Source organism: Cyprinus carpio, chromosome A1 (genome assembly GCF_018340385.1).
Source record: "Cyprinus carpio isolate SPL01 chromosome A1, ASM1834038v1, whole genome shotgun sequence".
Taxonomy (NCBI): Eukaryota; Metazoa; Chordata; class Actinopteri; order Cypriniformes; family Cyprinidae; genus Cyprinus; species Cyprinus carpio.
Window position 1 is genome coordinate 29,239,623 of NC_056572.1, and position 21,720 is coordinate 29,261,342.

The following is a 21,720-nucleotide window of genomic DNA, read 5'->3' on the forward strand; positions in this document are numbered from 1 at the left end:
GCTGAAAATTCAGCTTTGCCATCCTAGGAATAAATGACATTTTAAATATATTACAATAGAAAACAGGTCTTTTAAATTGTAATAATATTGTAATTAGCATGTTTTTGATCAAATAAATACAGCATTGGTAAACTTAAAAAAAAAAAAAAACAATGAAAAATCTTACCAACCCCAAACTTTTGAACTGAAATGTAATTCAAAAGACAATTAAACAAATATATTCCTTTGATTATTGTATATTATGTGACCATTTTTTAAAGGAAATTTCTACCCTGCTGTACCTAAATGTTTTCTATGCATACCATAGTTTTTCTCTCCCTCCCCTTTTTCCTTTCTTCTCATTCACTCTTTCTCTCTCTGCTCACACACACACTGGCACACACAAGCATGTAATCACTCCTTTCTTTCTCTGTCCTCCATCACAGCACATATGGCTGATTGGTAATGATTATCAGCAGTGCAGCTGGTGTGGAACGGCCGGAGGAGATTTTCCTACACGTGTCTAAAATCAAAACAAAAATACAAAGTTCTAATAACGTCATGCATAATAACTAATTCTAAATGAAGGCTATTGTGTGCTGTGGTCTTTATAGGTCATATAGTACAAATACAAATGAGGTTGCTTCACAAATTGAAAACAATAAGACATTATATATCGTGGAGGAAATGTTGATTTTTGTGTCTGCTTGTCCTCCGTGTTAGATTGGTTAATGATGTCTTGAATGTATTTAATTTATGGCATAATTACAAGAGAGTTCATTCGTTTCTTCTCTCTTTTTTTTAGCATGGAACAAAATCCCTTGTGCACACTCTTATTATTGTTTTTGTTATTATAAATGCTATTAATTTGCATTTAGATTTGTACAATTTTATGAGTTCAACAACATGCACCAGTGAACAAAGTAGTCTGATTGAACGTCTATGTTTTCACTTTAGGAAATTTTAATGTGTGCTAATGCATGCTAATGCATGATAATTGGGCACAGATAAACATCTTCCCCAGTGTAGCTAAATTGAAATATTGCACTATTCTTGTAATATTTGCAATGGATGACCAGTGATCCTCCCCCACACACATACAAATAAAAATTGTACTTTTTTTTTTTCAAAGTCCATATTAATATCAAACAATTCAATACATGTCATTCAATTCTTCACACTTTCAGCTTTTTTTACAGCTCACATTTTACGTACATTTTATTTCATTTTTATTAAGTGTAAATTTGATTTAGTTTTACTAAGGAGTATATGAACAGCATAAACCATTGTATAAATGTTTCCACAAAGATTCATAAATAAATTGATTCACCTAACAGCTGATGAGTCAACAGAACACGAGTTTAATATGCTCCTCCCTCATTTCACCAACCAGCTGCTTTTAAATGTCTTTTATTACAGTACTGCTGGTCCTGTGTTTGCTGGTGCTAAACGTTTCCTTTCTTTGACCTGAAAGCGTTGATGGTCATCTCCCTTCTATGCTCTCTCAGGCGTCTCAAGGGAGGTTGTTAAGAGGCTCTTGAGTTTAAAGACAGGAGAGCGTCTGTTCAATGACATCCGCTGTAAAAGGACATAAAGCACCAATATCCATTTTTACCCTATGGGTAGAGTCTTTGATGTGTCCTATTCTCAGACTTTATGGGGGAAATATCAGTTTTTATGGACAATCCGAAGTTAAATCTGTACAAAATGCATTTTGTTTCAATCTGGCAGTCTTCAAAATAAGGGATCCAAAAGGAGGTTTTGGCAGCAGTGACCCATAAAAGAACAATTTTGGGTTCCTCAAAGGACCTTTCAGTGAATATTTCTTTTTCTCCTGGTGCTCACTCACTCCATCAGTTGTTTGGACACACCTCCCTGGGTTTCTCAAGCCGGTCAAAAGTTATTAGTTGTTAAGTGTGATGATTGTTGGTTGTTTGGTGTTTGACTTTTGGCTGTACATGATGATGTTCACACAGGGCATGAGGGTAGTCCTGAGGTGAAAAATGAAAGTTGAAAGATCACTGAGATGAGCATCAGGGACACTGGGATTTAAGTCCCTTGCTATTTATTGGAGTGTTTCTATTTTTGTTGGAAATAAAGAGCCTTGATGACTTGATTTCTCTGGGGTGCCTAATTTTACTATCCAGTTTAACCAAAAAAAAAAGTAATTGAATTGTGTGTATTGAATTAGGAAATGCAGTGAGTGTATGGACTGGAAATGTGTGTGTGTGTGTGTGTGTTAATTGAATTCCACGTGCCACGTGTCTGATCAGTCTATGGTATATTAGTGCTGTGGCAGCTGATCCCTAGAGACTCGGTTTCTCCACCTCCTTACATACACACACTCAAACACACACACACACACACACACACACACACACACACACACACACACACACACACACATACAGACACAGACACAGACGGCTTTCCCAGGAGAACACTGAGTTACACCCCCCATAGTAATTCCTTTCTTCGTCTCACACTTGTTCTCACTCTCTATATCCTGGAATATCCCTGTTCCATTTCTGGAAAGTGTGACAAGTTTGTGTGTCTATAAGTGTTGTTAGACTTGATATTTGGCTGTTTATATACCCATTCAAATTTGGACAAATCATATACAGTTTTTAAAATCAACATACATGTGTATTACTGTGTTTTATATTTTAAAATCTTACTGTGGGCAGACAAACCCACTGCAGTCTTTACACATACACACACATAATAAAGGCGTGAGTAAAGCAAGAATGGGGGAAGGGAGGGTGACCATATATTCAGTGCAACATCAACACCACTGTATTAATGAGCAGTTTTCTGTCTAAATGTTTTTCATGATTGCATCATATTTGGGAAAACATAGGATGTGTGTCTGCATTGTCTATATCAATGAGTTCAATTCATTTTCTGAATTAAACGAGACCACTGGTATGTTATATTGTAATTGCGGTCTTTATGAGAGGCCCAAGGGGATCGTGTAATACAATCACAAACACACAGCGGTTTACTAAAGCTTCTTAAAAGAGGCGCTGTGTTGGTCATATCTGCTTGAATGAGCTTTAATGGAGGACTCAATAATGGGGCGTGTTTCTCTGACTTCCTGTTGTGTGCAGAGCCGACCCCTGCGACTCTTTAGTTATTGCATGGGGACAAGCATTGCCAGTCTGCCTCAGCAGAACAGGATATTGTCATGGTAATATAAAGGCGGGATTCAATTTGAAGAGACTCTTTTTTTCAGCAATCAAACATGAGGTTTTTAATGAAACAAACTGAGTTTTTATGAATGGGAAATCTTTTGCTCAGTTGGATTTGACAGTTGTTTTGGACATTGAATACAAAGAGTACAATGCAATTATGTTTGTAGATTTTCTGTATTTTTTTCAGTTAATTTGTTCCTACATGGTTGCTAGAGTGTTTAGGCGGTTGTTAGGTAGCTACTTTTTAGCTCAGCAAGCCGAATGCTTTAATGTCCAATCAAAACGTGATGATTTATTTGCCAAATATGTTCAATTTCAGGTCAGAGGTTAATTAATCATATCTCGTTTGTGTTGAGGTCTACTCTGCAACCAAATATCTAGTTGCCATGCTAATTATTCTTGTTAGCCCTTGAATCTTACATCTCCCTAATTGTTAAATGCGAATGAAAACAAACAACAGCACTGTCCAAGGAAAAAAAGGGGGGCAGGGTAATAACATTTTCCCCGAAACCCAAAGCTGGAGGCATTTCAGCATGGCAGACTGTGAGATCAGCCCACTGTAGGATTAGCTCATGTTGGCAGAGTCCTGCAGAACTGTAAGGACACGATTTTGATTCTTTGGACGGCTCAAGTGTTCATGACAAATCCCTACTGTGCATCTTGTCACTTTAAATCTGTGGTCAGAGTGACTGGGCAGTTGGATGCAGTGATGATGCAGTAGGAACATACTAATGAAATTCAATTTTAATTAATGTTACTATATCACATACTTGTTTTTTTGGATTAAACCAGCACTGTTTGTGCTACACTGACTTGTTAAGGAGAGCTGAACTGTTAATTTATATATAATTTATGTAATAAATTATAATTTTTTTATTTATTTTGGATGGGGCCCCTAAATGTATGCATGTATATGAGGTGAAAATATACACTGCGTTCCAAATTATTATGCAAGAGTCAGATTTTTGTTTGTGTTGTTTTTCACATCTTTTTAGATAACTGGTATCAATCTTAGACAGGTTTGTTCAATAGTTTGCCAGGTCTTCTTAGGTAAATGGAAACCCTACTTAAAGAGATTGTTCCAAATTATTAAGCAAGGCATAGTTCTCATGATTTCTGAAGGATCATGTGACAGAAGACTGGAGTAATGATGCTGAAAATTCAGCTTTGCATCACAGTAATATATTACATTTTAAAACGTATTAAAATAGAAATCAGTTATTATATAATAATATTTCACAATATTACTTTTTCTACTGTATTTTTGATCAAATAAATGCAGCCTTGGCGAGCAAAAGAGGCGTCTTTCAAAAATATCAAATAGTTTCCTGAGTAAACTGGACTAGATTGTGTACACCAGTAGTTTTTAATGAATAGATGAATATTAATGCAGCATCAACAGTTTTTAAATCAGTTCTTGGTGTCACATTGTAAAGCCTCTCCTTTCTGCTTCACTGCTTACTGACCACCACACTGTCAGTTACACTGAGACGGAGGGGCTGCTGGGTGTTCTTTTGTCAGGAGACCCACGCCACAGTCCATGCAAACATCACAGCTCTGTATTGATCTCCAGACATATTTTTGATTTGACGCAGTATCCAGCAGGGAGGCATTTTAATGAAGAGACTATAAAATAAGAACTCCACGAGGGGTGCGTGTGTGTGTGTGTTCATGCATTGAGAGAGAGAGCTGAGGGAGGAAGACATATGTGACACCATTGTTAGCCTTTCTAGTCTCTCAAGGAACATAATTATCATGGCAACCGAATATAGATGGTCTGTGTGGATGCAGACAGTGGGAGGGAGGCTGTACCATTCAAATGCAATGGCTCACTAACACAAGCTAGGTATTAACCCTATAAAGCCTACTGCATCATATTTGATACACAAATTTTAAAGGCCTCTAAATTATCATGATCAAAACTTGCTTGCAAAAACCCGTTGCACTCTATCCACTACATGCATTCTGTAATCTGATTGATAGCTTATAGTTTTTTAGAAAGTAAAAGGCTTTTTGTTATAAATCAAAACCTTCCACTTTCAGGTTGTAGTGTTTTTACAAAAATTTTATAAAGGAAATGTAAGAATAACTTTTAAATTGTTAGTAATATTTCAAGACCAACGCTTAGTGGACAGAAAGCAACTTTTGTTTATTTGATTATTCATGCATCATTTTTAGAAAAATCATGTCAAAATTTCAGTATCATATCAAAATCAAAATCAGCGATGCAATCAGGCTTTCAATCATTGTTCTGCATTGCATTATGTTGTTCCCCCTCAAAAACTACACAGCTTTAATCATAAAACTAAGCATTTAAACCTCATCTTATTGAGATATATTAAGAGAGATAAAGCAACAACTGATTTATATATTATGTAAGTATTACGCAAGTAATTTTATGCAAGTAGTTATAGATCTCATTGATTTACCTACAACCTACAAAAATCAGAATTTCATCTCACTTTTTGGAAATATAAATAACATCTGCAGTAAATAAAATATTTTTGCTCAGTTTGGGCCTCTGAATAAAACTGAGGTGTTTTTCCTTCTGGAGTATGAGCTCCATATTCTTACTATAACATGCAAAATGAGCCATAAAAGCCTGATGTATTGTATGTTATTTTATTTATTTATTTTGTCTAAATGTTCAAGAAACAATGGTTAGATTTAATTTGGCTTGACTGTTGGATGTTTTTCTTAGTGTTCTGTGTTTGTGTGTTTTGTAGGGCTCCTTCCCAGGCAACCTGCAGCTGGTGCTGGTACTGAGACCCACAGCACTCTTCCAGCGGACAATCTCAGACATCTTTTTTAAGTTAAATAAGGATGAGTTTAAAATGAAGGTGCCGGTAAGTACACACACACACAAGGCACAAACTCCCACACTGAAGCATGTGGTTAATGAAGAGCGTAATGAGATGGATTATATGCTGATGCAAGAGAATGCTCTACATTATGTACTGTGTGTGTAGGTGATCATGCTCAGCTCTGTGACTGAGCTCCACAGTTACATCGACCGCACACAGCTCACTCAGGAACTGGGCGGCACACAGGAGTACTGCCACGAGAAATGGATTTCACACCGCACTGTGAGTACACTCCTGTTTTTAACCATGGTACTGATGGGTGGACCACTGAAATGAAAAGTGGACACAGGACTGGTTAGATGGAAAATGGAAGGACAAGTTGCATTATGGGATATACATTTATGAAGTATGCAACCAGCGAATTCTGTACATTTTGAAAATGCAGTTAGTGAAAGTGGAAATGTTAATAATACTATATTCATACGGCATACTTGGTAGTATGACAGAATGCTAAAACATATATCTTAAATCTTGGTGCTTCATCATTATAATGTGATATTAAACAAACAAGCTTTCCAGGAAGACGTTGGTCTTCACCTCAAGCAAATGAATTGCCTTTCTTCTCATTCCATTTGTGGACTTGCTTTTAAGTAATCAGTAATTGATTTGTCTGTATCGATCTGTAGCTGCTGTGTTTTAAAGACAGCACACTTGTTTGCAGTGCTTGTGGATGTTTCTCATTTGTTGCACACTTAGCCATTAGTGTGATTTGTGTTAGGGAATATTGCTGTTGTGTGATTGGTGTGGCATATGTGTCTCTTGGTTTGTGTTGTGCCTGTAGGCCATTGAAGGATTTGCTCTGATGGTGAAGAAAACGGCACAGATTCTCCAGTCTTTTGGGACAGAGCTGGCAGAGACAGAGCTGCCCAATGATGTTGAGGCCACGTCCAACCTTCTAATTGTCCACACAGAGAAGAAGGACAAAATGAAGGTCAGAAAAAAAACCAGTAAAACTTCATGTCAGCATACTAGACAATAATGTACTAGATTATACATTATCCTGCTAAAACACAGCTACTTGGCAAATAAATAAATGGACAAAAAATAATGAACAAGGCTGCAGTTATTTGATCAAGAATACAGTAAAAACAGTAATTGTGAAATATTACAACAACATTTTTATTTAAATATATTTTAAAATGAAACTTTTTCCTGATGGCAGAGCGGCAAATTTTCAGCAACCATTACTCCAGTCTTCAGTGTCACATGATCGTTCAGAAATAATTCTTAAATGCTGATTTTTTTTGATGCAGCAATTTTTTTTTTTTTTTTTTTTTTTTATTGTAATTATATTTTTTATTTTTTTTTTTTCTTTTTTTTTAAATTTTTTTATTTCACAGTATTACTGTTTTCACTGTATTTGTCCCAATCACCAGCTGGAGTGCCCTTGATAGCCACCAGAGGGCACTCCATCCCATACCTTTACCACTCTATCTTGGACTACATCTCCCATAACCCATTGCTTGTGGCTCATCTGATTGTTTTCACCCGTTGCTCATTACCTCTGCCTGTAAAAGCCTGAGGTTTTCAGTCACTCTTGGCAAAGTCTTGCATATGTCACAGCTGCAGTTCTAACCCTTTTATCCTGGTTCGCTCATGTCCTGTCTTTCCTGGTTCTTGATATTCTGCCTGTTTTATCTGGATTACTCTGTTTGCCTAAGCCCTGAACTCTGTCATTGTTTGGGACTGCTTATTGTTTTGACTACAATTGTGGATTATCCCTCTAATAAACTACTGCACTTGGATCCTCAGCCTTCATGTCCCCATGCAGTTTTGTGAAAGTATTGTTGATCAAATAAATTCAGATTCAAGTATCTTACAAAAACATTAAAAAAAATTATAATTAGCCTATTTACAATGCAAAAGTAATACCAAATAATTATATACAATATACACAAGTGTATATTGTATATAATTATACAATTTAAAAAAAAAAAACAAAAAAAAAAACATGCAGAATACTGCAGTCAGAGTCAGGCATGTTATAAAGATTATACAATATACTATGTTTCATTATAGGGCTTAGTCCTTAACAAGAGGTCCAGTATGATCATAAATAATTTAACATGGATTATTCACATGGCCACAAGCTATAAACAATCCTTAAGTTTACATAAATAATTAATGTTCATCATTCGGCCTGAATAGTAGGCTATGTTTATTTCATGTCGCGCTGTGTTTGTGTGCAGGAGGACTTGAGGATCGCTCTCTGTCAGGGATCACGTTTGCTGGAGAGCATCAATGAGCCGCTGGTGAAAGATCCAGATTACACCATGAACCAGGATGAACTGGAGAACCTGGCTACTGTTCAGAGGTGTGTGTGTGATACCATCTACCGTGTTGAAATGCAAAAAAGAGAGACCAGACTGTTAGAGTACAGTAGCAGATTGTTGCATGTCCTTGGTTGGTTTCTGTCCTTATGAAGCTGTTCTGGGCAGCTGTGTTTTTGCATGCACAATGAGACACAACAAGATGACCCATCTGGTCAAGATTATACAGCAAATATATACACACACACACGCATATGTATAAAGAGCATTAACCAACAGGAACGTATTGAAATGCAGTTCTACTCACATGACCTTTCAGTGAAGCAGCATTCTGGGGTCTGGATATGTGCCTGTGTGTTAATATCCACAGGTGTCTGCTGCCAGTCTTTATTTATCTAGATGCAGCTATATTTGTTTGAGGTTTTTATTCATGGGTACTGTCAAACATACAGCATGAGATTTTTAGAGCTATAACAGGGGGCAGGATTTTTACATGGTACAGACTTCAGAAGCTATCTTTCATTTCAGATGACAAAACAGATAATTTGTTCTTTTTTTATTGATATGTTTTATCCTTGTTTGTCTCTGCTCTTTGTATGCTTTCACTGTATGGTAAAGAGCAGCTTGGAAATTCTTCTAAACATCTCTTTTTGTGCTCCACAGAAGAAAGTAAATGATGAGTCTGGGGGAAGTATTCTTTTTAAGCAGTACTTTTTTCACAGTTAAAATTATCTCTCTTTCTAGGTTGCTCGGTCAGTTAGATGAGACTGAAACAGCATTTGATGATTTTTGGGATAAACATCAAACCAAGCTAGAGCAATGTCTACAACTGCGGCATTTTGAGCAGAACTTCAGGGAGGTGAGATACACAGACTGCTGCATCTTAAATATCTGTTAAATATGTTTTCAGCAGGGATGCATGGATAAGCCAGTGTTATTTAGTATTATGTAATTAAAACTGGCTTTTATTTTTATATTTTAATGTTTCAATTAACTGTAGTTTTTATATGTGCTTTTGCCATTTGTATTAGTTTTTATTTATTTTTCGGTTTTAGTCATTTTAGTACTTTTATTCTATTTCAGTTAATTGCCAAGGTAAACTTTTCAAAATTTTTAGCTTAAGTTTTTCATCTAATATTTATATTTTATTTCAGCTTTATTTCAATTAAAGGATTAATAGGCAATTAGTTAATTAATAGTTAAAAGTTTATAATTAATTTGTAATCGTTAATGGTTTTAGTTGTAGTTAACAATATTGGATAAACTGATTATTATACAATTATTAAAATGATTTATTTTAATTATATATTTATACAATTATATATAGTTAAAATTGTTAAATGTTCTATTTTTTTGAATGAATAAAAAAATGAAAAGTTAAAATCAATTGTAATTCTAATATCAGCCAATTTATAACTAATATTTATGAATAGTGGTTTTGATACAGATATAATGTGTGTGTGTGTTTGTGTGTGTGTGTGGCTTGTTGGATGTAGAATTCAGCAGATGTGTGTGTAGATCTATATGAACAGTATTTGTAATGGCCGTGTTCCTCTGTGTTGTAGGTCAGAGCTCATTTAGACATGGTGTATGACAGAGTATCAGGCTTCTCAGAGGTCGGAATTAGCCCCGCCCACATTGAACATATCCTAAAAGAGCTGACCAATTATGAAGACAGAGCATGTGTAAGTATTAACTTGATGTCGTATGATTTAATGTTTTTATTAACATTTATTATTCAGATACAAAATGTAGTAACATAAAGCATAGTACTGCAAAAAGCCCATCAGTTTCCTCTAGAAGGGATGCAGTTTACACCTAGAAAACATTAATTTGCCTTATAATGTTGTGCAGATACAGGCATATGGTCTTATAAAGCATGTAAATCTCACACTCCATAATTAATTGCTGAGCACGGCAGTTTGAGGCTCTTACAAAAATCACCCACATGTTCTCATCCTGCGGAGAGAAGGGGGGAGTTTTACCCAATGTGATAAATCACCCATCACTATACTGATGGGTCTGCTGACACGGGACTGTGGGAATTATATATATATATATAAATTATAAAATGATTAAATATTTCTCTCTCTGTCTGTAGGAGGTGTTGGACCAAGCGCTGGCTCTAGCATGTGATGCTGACCAGCTGATTGAAGCGTCTCATTACGCTGTGGACTCCATCCTGCCCAAATGCTCTGAGCTGCGGGCTGTGTGCGAGGAGATCAGCAGTGTCCTGGAGGCCAAGAAAACTCATCTGCTCAAAGCCATGGACCTACACCAATGTCTAGAGAAGGTGCAGTAGGCCCACCCATTGATTCCTGCTCAACAAGAGACGCTTTCTTTCCTGTGTTGACATTTTTCTTATTGAATCTGGAAGTTGCAGGATGTATCAAATGGATCATCCTATTTTATATACTTAATAGACTTTAGTTTAAGAACTCTCAAAGCTAATAAACATAGACTAAAAGCCCTCTTTAGTGATGATCACTGACTCTATTTTTCTTTCTATTCAGCCACTAAATGGTGTGAGGATGGGATCTACCTGCTAGCGTCTCAGCCTGTGGATAAGTGTCAATCACAGGATGGGGCGGAGTCAGCGCTGCAAGAGATTGAACGTTACCTAGAAACAGCCAATCAGCACAAATTGACAGATTTGAGTGGAATTTGGAGGGACTATGAGTCAGTGCTCACACAAGACTTCAGGGTAAAAGACAAAAGTCATGCCGGGCCGTAATATGTGTGTATTGATTTTTAATTAAAACACAGATATTTACTGTTCATATGCATTGAGTTATTGGTTATTTAAAGTGCTATTGAAAATGTGAATATGTTTGTGGGGCTTTAATGAATGTTTTCTCTGTGCTCAAACAGGATCAGGTGGACAAAGTGTTTCAGAAGCAGCTGTCCATGCAGGAAATGTTTGAGAAGAGGAGGTTCAGTCTGAAGAAGTTAGCAGCCAAACAGACACGCCCTGTGCAGCCCGTCGCCCCACGTCCTGAGGCCATCAAACCACCCACCTCTTCTCCAGGTTAACCCCCTAAACGTGACTTTTTTGTGCGTTGTGTTGGTTGTCCAGCTTAGTTGTGATCCTACTGAATAATACAAACATTTTGGGCTAAGTTTATTCATCTTAAATGTTCACATTTACATTACAACACAAGTTTAGGACTATTGCGCTCTCAGTTACTGGGCAGCTTAGATATCTAAATATATAAATTATTTAGCAGTATTAATTGTGAATTAACCCCTAATAAAATGAATATCACATGAGTTGTGGCTTCTATCCTTCATAGTGCAGTAGTGTCTGTGTCCTCTCAATGTCGTCCCCTAACACATGCACTGGCCATTAGCTACTTATGGTCACTCAGGCACAACAGATATAGTGGACCCTGTCACTTACTTTACTCTCCTGCCATCTAGTGTTCATTAAGGAGAGCTGCAGGGATCATTGCATGACTCAAAAAGCAGTTTATATATAACATTATTTTATTAGTTTATTAATGTGACTGTGTTTTTATCCCAGATGATAGGGAGAAGACAATAGAGGGTGATATCATCAATGGAAACTGCAGAAAAGTAGGTATCTCAACTCTAGGTAGTGCTTTATTCGATGTATAAGCAATAATATTTATATGACTGCTTGATATTGATAGGTAAAGCAACAGTGGCTACATTGTGCCCCTAACATACGCAATTTTTGCAATTAAGCTTGTGGGGTTTTTAATTGACCATAACAGGATTGAAGCAAATTTCCCTTCTGTTATATGGGTCTCAACATCAGAGTGTGAAAATGAGCATGAAAAAAAAATAAAATATGACTATTTTTGGCACAAAGAAAAACTTAAGTAACATGTTTTAGTGGAAAAAAAATATTATTGTTTAATCGTAATTTTTACGGATGATTTTCATATTGACAATTTATTGTTTTATTTATTATTTTTTTATATATATATATATATAATTCTTTCAAATTTAGAGCTAATTTGACTGAATTTTGAATGTTGGCTAAAAATATTCTACCAAACCAACTTGTCTATGGTATTTGTGATTTAATTAAATTAATTTGAACATATTTGCAGGACATTAATGTAGAGTTGTTTATATTTGCAGGAAGAGATGCACTTACAGAATGACAGCAGCAGACACACGTCTGTCTCTGATGAAGAGGAAAACTTTGCTGTGCTTAGACGGTCAGTCAGGAGCTGATTACAGATGGACTTAGAGGAAAATCAGCTATAATTGTGTCATTTCTGTCAGTTCTATACAGATTATGTGTGATATTAATGTCCATCCACTACAGGCATGTGATGAACGAGCTGCTGGAGACAGAGCGAGCGTATGTGGAGGAGCTGCTGTGTGTGCTGGAGGTGAGTTGCACTGACACCTATCACCTCTAGAGGTCAGAACAGTCCTGTTTATGTTTTAAGATTTTTTTAGTATACATTTGACTTGACAGATTAATTTGTGTTTAGGGTTATGGAGCAGAAATGGACAATCCTGCCATGGCTCATCTCATCCCCAATACACTGCTTCACAAGAAGGACATCCTCTTTGGCAACATGCCTGAGATATACCAGTTCCACAAGAAGTGAGTGAACCCTGTCTGTGTTTGCTTTAGCTTCTTCTGGTGTAGTGTTATAAAGCTAAAGCGCCTCTTATTTTCCATATATTCACTCTCCAGGACTTTTCTTCGTGAACTGGAGACGTACACAGACTATCCTGAGCTTGTGGGCCGGTGTTTCTTAGAGAGAGTGAGTCAGATTTTACATCTTCTTTCAGCTGCTCTGATTTAATACATTATTGAATAGATTATGCAAACATCTTTTTCATGTTTCTCAGATGACAGATCTGCAGATCTATGAGAAGTACTGTCAGAACAAGCCTCGCTCCGAGTCTCTATGGAGACAGTGCTCTGACTGCGCTTTCTTCCAGGTCATCTTACTTTACAAGACACTAGATATGCTCTTAGACATTACATACAGTATAAGCACATATTTCTTTCTGTAATTTAAAGGGATCATATTTTATGGGATCATATATACACCCCATATATACAGTATAATTTTTAAAAATATATATTTGGAAGAAGACTCTTATTCTCACCAAGGCTGCATTTATTTGATCAAAAATACAGTAGAAATGGTATTAATGTATTATTACCATTTAAAAGTGCTGTTTTCTCTTTTAATCTATTTTAAAATATAATGTATTCTTGTGATGGCAAAGCTTAATTTTCAGCAGCCATTACTCCAGTGTCACATGATCTTTCAGAAATCATTCCAATCATATTTATTATTATTAATCTACATAATATTTTTGTGGAATCCATGATCCTTTTTTCAGGATTCAGTTCTAAAGAACAACATTCAGTGTGCTCTTGCTGAATAAACACTTTAATTTCTTAAAGAAATTACAGACCCCAAACTTTTGAACATTTTTATTATTATTATTATTATTATTATGCTCTTGCTGAATAAACACATTAATTTCTTAAAGAAATTAATGATAATAATATTTTTTATAATTATAAGCTTCTAAATATTATTTTAAATGACTATTTTGTTTTATTTATTTATTTATTTATTTATTTATTTATTTGTGAAAAGTTGTCTGTAAGGACCTAAATAAACAGAATTGATTGACTGATTGATTAAAAATAAATAAATCTAAATAAAGTATTTGTGTGTACTGTTTTTCAGGAGTGTCAAAAGAAACTGGAACATAAGCTTGGTTTGGACTCATACCTACTCAAACCTGTGCAGAGAATAACCAAATACCAGCTCTTACTGAAGGTAAACTAGACCCAGATTACATGTGCAGATATATAACTCATATTTGCAGCTCTCACTGATGTAACCTCTGTGTTTTTGTGTGTTTCTATCAGGAACTGCTGAAGTACAGTAAAGGCTGTGAGGGTGCGGATTACCTGCAGGAGGCGCTCTCATCTATTCTAGGCATCCTGAAAGCTGTCAATGACTCCATGCACCTTATCGCCATCACTGGATATGAAGTAAAGATGATGTTTACTCATGCCGTGAAACTTAATTTTCACTTTGAATTAAAATAGTTTCCAATAATGTAAGTCGCCTTTGGAGTAGTTGTTGACCTCTGACCTGTGTTTCCAGGGCAACCTCAGTGATCTGGGCCGTCTGATGATGCAGGGGTCGTTCAGCGTGTGGACGGAGCATAAGAAGGGTCACGTGAAGGTGAAAGACCTGGCTCGCTTCAAGCCCATGCAGAGACACCTGTTTCTACATGAGAAAGCTCTGCTCTTCTGTAAGAAACGAGAGGAGAACGGAGAGGGTTATGAGAAAGCGCCTTCATACAGCTTCAAACACTCACTCAGTGTGAGTACTGAATATTTAAGTAGTTCATTTTCATGAACCTTTTTATCAGGTTTCTGATATATATATATATATAATTTGTATTTTTTTTCTATGACAGATGAGTGCTGTAGGTATTACTGAAAACCCAAAAGGAGACAACAAAAAGTTTGAGATCTGGTGTAATTCTCGAGAGGAGGTGTATATTGTACAGGTATAAAAATTGTCTTTATTAAAAAATATCCTGTATTTTAATAGCATTGAATGTACATAATTTAAAGCAACACTTTATTGGTTTATTATATCATATCATTTTTATTATATCATTTTATTGGTTATTTTCAGGCGTCGACACCGGAGATCAAAACGGCATGGGTGAATGAGATCCGGAAGGTTCTAACTGGACAACTAAAGGCCTACAGAGGTGAAATGAATAGATCTTTTTTTGTTTGTTTGTTTTGTTTTTTTGAAAGAAATTAATATTTTTATTTAGCAAGGATTAAATAAATCAATAGTAAATATATAATGTTACATTGTTACAAAAGCTGTTTTCAACATTAATAATAACTAAGAAAGCTTTCTTGAGCAGCAAATCAGCATATTAGAATGATTTCTGAAGGATTATGTGACACTGAAGACTGGAGTAATGATGCTGAAAATTCAGCTTTGTCATCACAGGAATACATTACATAACATTTAATTATTTTACTAGATTACTGTTTTAATTGTATTTTTTGATCAAATATGAGTTTTCAGAAACATTGAAACAGTTTTATCCCTCTTAATTTAACCTTTGAACTTTAGTGTCTATAGAAATTACACACTTAACAGTTTTGTTTATATATGTTCTGTTGTTTTTCAGAGGCGAGCCAGCAGAAGAGCTCAGATCAAATCTCACAGTTAACTCCCACCAGCAACAGCCTAACCCAGAGCCCCTTCAAGACCAACCCAAAGACCCTCAAGAAAGGAGAAGAGAAGAAAACTGAACCAACAGCAGCAGATTCCAGTACAGCCGTCTTACTTAAAAACGACAAGGTCAAAGGTCAGTCAGCCCTTCTCAATATACACATATACGGTCTCACTACACACTCTATGGTCGAAAAATTTTCAAAGGCTGTTTCTGATATTACACACAACATATTTTAAATCAGTCAGTCGATGAAAACAACCCCAGACTAATGTTTCCCTAAATATGTCCCAAAATTCAGTCTTTCCTCTTGCTGCTTGAATTTCTGTGATTTTCTTTGTAACCCCTGTGTTTCTTTTTCCTGACTAAACCTGTAACGTCTTTCATTGTTCCCCCTTCGGCTTTCTTTCTCTCTGTCTCTGTGGAGAATAGACGAGACTGTCACCAGTCCCACCACTGAGAGAGCTGCAGTGGCTAAAAAACGTTTTACACTGCAGGGCTTCAGTAACCTCAAGAGTCAAAAAGGTACAGCAGGAGGGCTCACAGCTTTACATGGTCACTGGTGGTGATGCTATTTTATAATTTTTTTAAAGGGTGGTTGCTTAATGATTATTGAGTTTTTATAAAAATTATGATAAAAGAATGTTTAGCAGAACTTTATTTAAAATGTTTAGTAAAAAATATGTTCATTTAACTACAGTACATTTAGCACAAATCTTAGCGGCACTGGGTAAATTGTAAATCTTTAACTTGGAATATCTTGAACCCCACTGCAGAGCTGATAGCGCCCTGTGGTGGTAAAAGCCTAACACTACCCATGGTCACTCTCTGCACTCCAGGTATACTGTAGTCTCAGAATACAATAAATTCTAGTGTAAATTAGCAGCAGTTTAACATCGTAGTTAAAGCTTGGTAATATTACAGTTTAGAATATTCACTACTTAAGTGCTATTTACTGTGCCTTAACCAGGTGTGAAACAACCAGGAACAAGAATTTATCCACATTGAAAATTTATTTACTTACTTACTACCATAACTGTATATTTATTTAATATATTGTTATGAGATTGGGATTTTGGGCCAGTTCAATTTCCAAGAACCTTTATCACATCTTATAGCTCATTGCAGATGTTTAAGGCACAGTATGGACTTTACCAGACATGTTGCCTTTTAAAGGCTATCATCCTGTAGAAGAGATGCTTTATTCTTTCTAATATTTAAGAATCTTCCCTTTAACCCTATTATAGACTTTTTCTTCGTTCCTGTCCTCTTATCCTTTTCTTTCTCACTCCTTGCTTTGGCTGCCAGGATCATCCCCCCCTAGTCCTGACCACAAAACTAAAAGACATGAGATTAAGAGTGATCCTACACCGTTTGGCTTCAGAGGTACACTGTCCCCTGAAAACTCCCAGCTTTGCCTCCTCCAGCATCAGCCATGATGACCAGTGTTCCAAATCATTAATTTGATCATATTATGTGGTTGCCAAATTTTATTTCACCTCCATATATTATGTTTCTCCATCTTCCATACATTAGCCTAAAGTAATCAAGACTAAAATGCTTCTATATTAGGCATTAAAGGGATAGTCCACCCAAAAGATAATTCTGTCATCATGTATTCCTCCTTATTTATCTCATATTTTTAAGAATGTTGATAACCAAAGAGTTTAATTTCCCATTGACTTCCATTGTATTTTTTGTCCATGCAATGGAAGTCAATAGGAATTGGAACTCTTTAATTACCACCATTCTTTATTATATTTTCTGCTGTGTTCCACAAGAAAAAAAAAGAAACCTATACAGGTTTAGAATAACATGAAGGTGAATAAATAATGACAGAATTTTCATTTTTGGGTGGACTGTCCCTTTAATTATTCACATTTCAAACAATTCACAATCTTTAGTGCTGTACACCCAACCAGTAAAAGTGATCTGTGGGGTGGTTGGTAGGTAAATCAACGTTACGGGAGTCTTTGAAATCTTATTGGCTGCCTCTCCCTTAGACACAGGTCCCCACATCTCTCTTACTCGAGTGAGATGGCTGAGCGCTTCTAGTCTGTTGCAGACTAAAAGGAGAGGTAACTAGATGCCTGGTGTGGGAATGAACTTTGTCTTTATTGCTTTCTCACAGTGATCTTCCAAACAGACTGGCAAACACTAACCACGGGGTATGATATTATTGCACTGTAATTGGTGGTTTGCAGGATAAATCATGGTGTTAAAATGGCATCTCTTTGATGTAACTGCTCAATAAGTTACTACTGTCGATCTAAAATGCTCTTTACTGTGGGAAAATGTGAAACCAGCCCAGTTCATATTTTGTTACAGGAGAGAGAATGATCAGATAATCTCTTAAAGGAACAGTTCACTGAAAATGGGTCATCTTTATTTACTCACGCTCATGTTGTTCCAAATCTGTATGACTTTATTATCCTTTACTGTTTGCTGTTTTACATGTGTTTGATATGGATTGAGGCTTTAGAGTTTAAGATGATGAAGATAAAAGCAAAAAAAAAAGAAGGTTTGCAGAAGCTATTGTTATTGACTGACTGGTTTCTTTCTCTCTGGTGAGATTTTAACCTGAGAATCATTGCAATCAGATCCTTGATTCAGTGTAGTGAGAACTAGTTAAGTCTGATTTATGAATCATTCAGACTGGTTTTTGAACCAAATCAGTCACTTTATTTGAAAAGATCCAACTCAAAAGAATGATTCATTTACAAATTGGATTGCTAACTACAATATTTCTCAGTCTTAAGATTTTCAGTAAAATACGAAGTTTCGACCTGTTTCTCATACAAAGCTGTTTAGGAGATTTTTGCAATATATTATACTTTTTCACCCCTATTCAAATTTGAAAGATTCAGGTCCCATTTGTAGTAATTGAATGGAAAAGATTGCATGGAAAAGTCTTTTGTTTCCACAAAACAAAAAGTCATACAGCTTTGGAACAACATGAGTAAATGATGACAGAATTTTCATTTTTGGGTGAACTATTCCTTTAAATACTGTATTTCTACTTTTGTACATTTATAAAACAGAATGTGTCAATATGTGCAAGAATATCAACTTGCACTTCCCTTAGTTTGGAAACACTTGCGTTTAACGCGGCATGAGCGTCTGGTTTTGGTTCCTTTCTGCTGGTTTGCGGTGCTAGTTCTGGATTCACTTTTATGACTCTAAAACCACAGATCCCTTTCTACCAAACACTCTTCCAAGCTCCATAATTATCCACTGATTCATATCTAAAAATGTTTATGTATCTCTCCATAAACATGTTTTGTATGATTTGCGAATGTCATATGCCCTCTTAACAAGCTGTCATTAAAATCATCGGAGTAATGGCTGTCTGAACATAAAACACAAACAGCTCTTCCTGTTAGCTCAGTGCTTGGAGCTGTTCCTCTTTTCAAATGGATACGAGAGAAAGAGACACATTTGTTTAAAAACTTAGTGTGCTGCCTACATAGGCATCATATGGTCACTCCCAATGCAAAGTCTCAGTAAAAACATGTCTAAGATGGTAAATTGAGAGTAATGTTGACTAAATTGCAAAAAATTATATATATATATATATATATATATCAATGCAAAGTCTCAGTAAAATGTATATATATATATTATTTGAAGTTTTAAATAAAGCCTACTGGAGTATATTTTACAAGAAAATACTATTTCACTCTTTCTACTACAAAGTTATACCTTTATTTTAGTGTTACTTCCTATTTCTTTCTAATTAATTCTCAATATCTGAGTGAAAACTGTTTCTACAATTAGTCTGCTATGTTTTTTAATGCTGTTGTGTTGTTAGCTTAGCAACATGTAATGCCAAACTTTTTTGTAAACCCAAGTTTTACTTCAGGAACTGATGTGTTGATGTGGTGCATTATTATTTGTGTAAATGTTTAGCACGCTGCCTTAGAAGACTATGTAATCTGTAGGGAGCAAAATAGCTAACTAGGTTTTGAAACAGAGCCTGTCTCTTTTTCACCTTCCTCACACACCCCATCTTTGTGGAGCACCACTTATCCCTCTTTTCATTCTCACCATAATCCAAATGGCACATTTGTTTCACTTGTCCTCTCTTCTACGGCTTCTCCAAGGCATCGCTGTCTGTGGATGCGTCTGAGGAGAACGACGGTTACTCGAGTGCCGAGGATCCCATGAACTCTGATCCTGAGGATGAGGGAGGGAGAAAACTGGTGAGTCATTGTGGCCCAGCGTCACAATTTCTTGTGTCCCCTCCATGTTTGTTTGCAGAAATCTTTAGTTTGGCCACTGATGGTGTTTGTTTGTGCATGTAGTCTCCAGGCAGGTACGTGGTTGTTGCTGACCATGACAAAAGCGGACCACAGGAGCTGACGGTTAAGAGTGGAGACACAGTGCAGCTGACGAGAGAGGGAGACGATGGACGCTGGTAAGATTCACACATTCAGGATTATGTAAATACTATGACAATTCTGTCATCATTTACTCCTCCTCATGTTACACACGGCAAACCACTCAATAAGCAGATCATCCTTTTGTGGTTTTCAATAAATCAGCAATTGAAATCAATGGATCTTTTTTCTCTTGAATCAACTAATTGAAATAAATGCTCAGTCTAAACAATTATGACTGTCCTGTATCAGTGTATTAATTATACTATTGCAGTTTTTATTAATGTTTTAAGTTAGCTTTTATTTGTATGTTTTCAGCTTTATTTTTGACATTTTTATTAGATTTTTATTTCAGTTTTAGTCGTAGTTAGTTTTTATTTCCAGTTAGTTATTATAGTGATTAAACTGAAGCTATTTAATTTATTTGTTTTATTTATTTATATTTTTAAAGAATTTTTAATTATTATTGTTGTTTTTAAAGGATTATTTTTCTGCATTCCAGAACTTTGTTCTTCAATAAAATCAATAATTATTGATGGGGAAACAAAAGTTTTCTATCTTGATTTTATTGGTTTGTTTTTAGCATTTAAGTTATCTTAAAGTTATCTTATCATTTTAAAGTGCCCGTATTATGGGTTATGAAAGGTTCATATTTTGGTTTTGGGAGTCCCCAACAAAAGGTTGACATTCATGCAAGGTCAAAAAAACACTTTCATTGTCTTATAATATGCATTTATTTTTAACTTACTTGCTCCGTGACTCCCAAACGATTTGTTCAGCGATTCATTTTTCCAAACCCTTCCTTTGCATGATGCTTATCTGCTGTCATTGGTCCGATTTGTTTCATTTTCATTTCATCATGCCTGAAATGCCTGATAAAGCAGCGTTTGTGAGCACAGTGCTGCTTTGTGTAGGTTGCCAGGGAAACCTTTTTTTTTACCGCTCAAAAAGCGGCACCTAGTGGCAAAGAATGATTTTGCATTTTCATTCAGACCAAAGAAGAATGATTGAACTAAACAAAAATATTAACAAGTTAATCCAGATACACAAAATATAGGAACAATCATAAACTGTAGAACAGTGTTTAAGAGAAAATAAATAAATAACCACATAGGAAAAACAAAATAAAATATAAAATAAAAAACATAGAAACAACTAAACAATAGTTAAAATTTTCTTCCTTTTTCCTTAGGACATATTCAAAGATTACCAACGCAAAAAGACCAACAATGCTAATGTTTCATGTTGACATCAACATGAAATGGCTTGGGATTCGTTTTAAAAAGGACTCGTTTCAATGATTCAGAGTCGACTCTTTCTTTTGAGAGACAATAACTTTATGCACATTGCACTTTAAGTTTTAAAACTTTGCAGGATGTTTTCATTCACATAGAGCTGTGTTACACACTGTAAGAACGGTCATTTTCAAAAATCCATAATAGGTGCACTTTAAATACTTGCAAGTCAAAGTTTGCTGAGGTTGACAACTTTTTTTTTTTTTTTTGTCTACAAATTTTAAATATCAAGATATTTACTTTAACAAGGATCCTGTTATGGATGACAAGTAAATTTCAATTGTACATTATTGTCTGGGCTCATTTTTATGTTTCAAGATGACCAAATTAGAACCACATAACGTCTTCTGTAAGCAGAGGCTGGTGTGATATTAATGTTTTTGTGCTGATTCAGGTTTGTACGTAATCTGCGGACCAATAAGGAGGGCTGGGTCCCTGCTGCAAACCTGCTCACTCTCATTGGAGAATCCAAATCTTCTCAATCTCTCTCCAGCTTAGGTAACACACAT

General features: G+C 35.7%; 1 protein-coding gene across 11 annotated transcripts in view; it reads left to right on the top strand.

The window, feature by feature from the left end:
- The window catches only part of mcf2la (mcf.2 cell line derived transforming sequence-like a), a 63,724-nt gene that overhangs the window by 40,500 nt on the left and 1,504 nt on the right, over positions 1–21,720 (top strand). For 6 of the 11 annotated variants that reach the window (XM_042761202.1, XM_042761232.1, XM_042761252.1 and 3 more), the window contains 27 exons: positions 5,900–6,019; positions 6,143–6,259; positions 6,819–6,968; positions 8,227–8,351; positions 9,052–9,166; positions 9,873–9,992; positions 10,409–10,600; positions 10,820–11,011; positions 11,179–11,335; positions 11,831–11,883; positions 12,418–12,497; positions 12,608–12,674; positions 12,780–12,895; positions 12,989–13,058; positions 13,147–13,239; positions 14,007–14,099; positions 14,192–14,317; positions 14,433–14,654; positions 14,752–14,844; positions 14,976–15,054; positions 15,493–15,672; positions 15,970–16,062; positions 16,314–16,376; positions 16,846–16,922; positions 19,629–19,739; positions 19,842–19,954; positions 21,606–21,709. In XM_042761202.1, the coding sequence (XP_042617136.1) occupies positions 5,900–6,019; positions 6,143–6,259; positions 6,819–6,968; positions 8,227–8,351; positions 9,052–9,166; positions 9,873–9,992; positions 10,409–10,600; positions 10,820–11,011; positions 11,179–11,335; positions 11,831–11,883; positions 12,418–12,497; positions 12,608–12,674; positions 12,780–12,895; positions 12,989–13,058; positions 13,147–13,239; positions 14,007–14,099; positions 14,192–14,317; positions 14,433–14,654; positions 14,752–14,844; positions 14,976–15,054; positions 15,493–15,672; positions 15,970–16,062; positions 16,314–16,376; positions 16,846–16,922; positions 19,629–19,739; positions 19,842–19,954; positions 21,606–21,709 (3,121 nt within the window). Of the gene's footprint in view, positions 1–5,899; positions 6,020–6,142; positions 6,260–6,818; positions 6,969–8,226; positions 8,352–9,051; positions 9,167–9,872; positions 9,993–10,408; positions 10,601–10,819; positions 11,012–11,178; positions 11,336–11,830; positions 11,884–12,417; positions 12,498–12,607; positions 12,675–12,779; positions 12,896–12,988; positions 13,059–13,146; positions 13,240–14,006; positions 14,100–14,191; positions 14,318–14,432; positions 14,655–14,751; positions 14,845–14,975; positions 15,055–15,492; positions 15,673–15,969; positions 16,063–16,313; positions 16,377–16,845; positions 16,923–17,540; positions 17,615–19,628; positions 19,740–19,841; positions 19,955–21,605; positions 21,710–21,720 lie in introns of all 11 variants that reach the window. The other 5 variants (XM_042761210.1, XM_042761217.1, XM_042761226.1 and 2 more) reach the window with 5 other exon arrangements.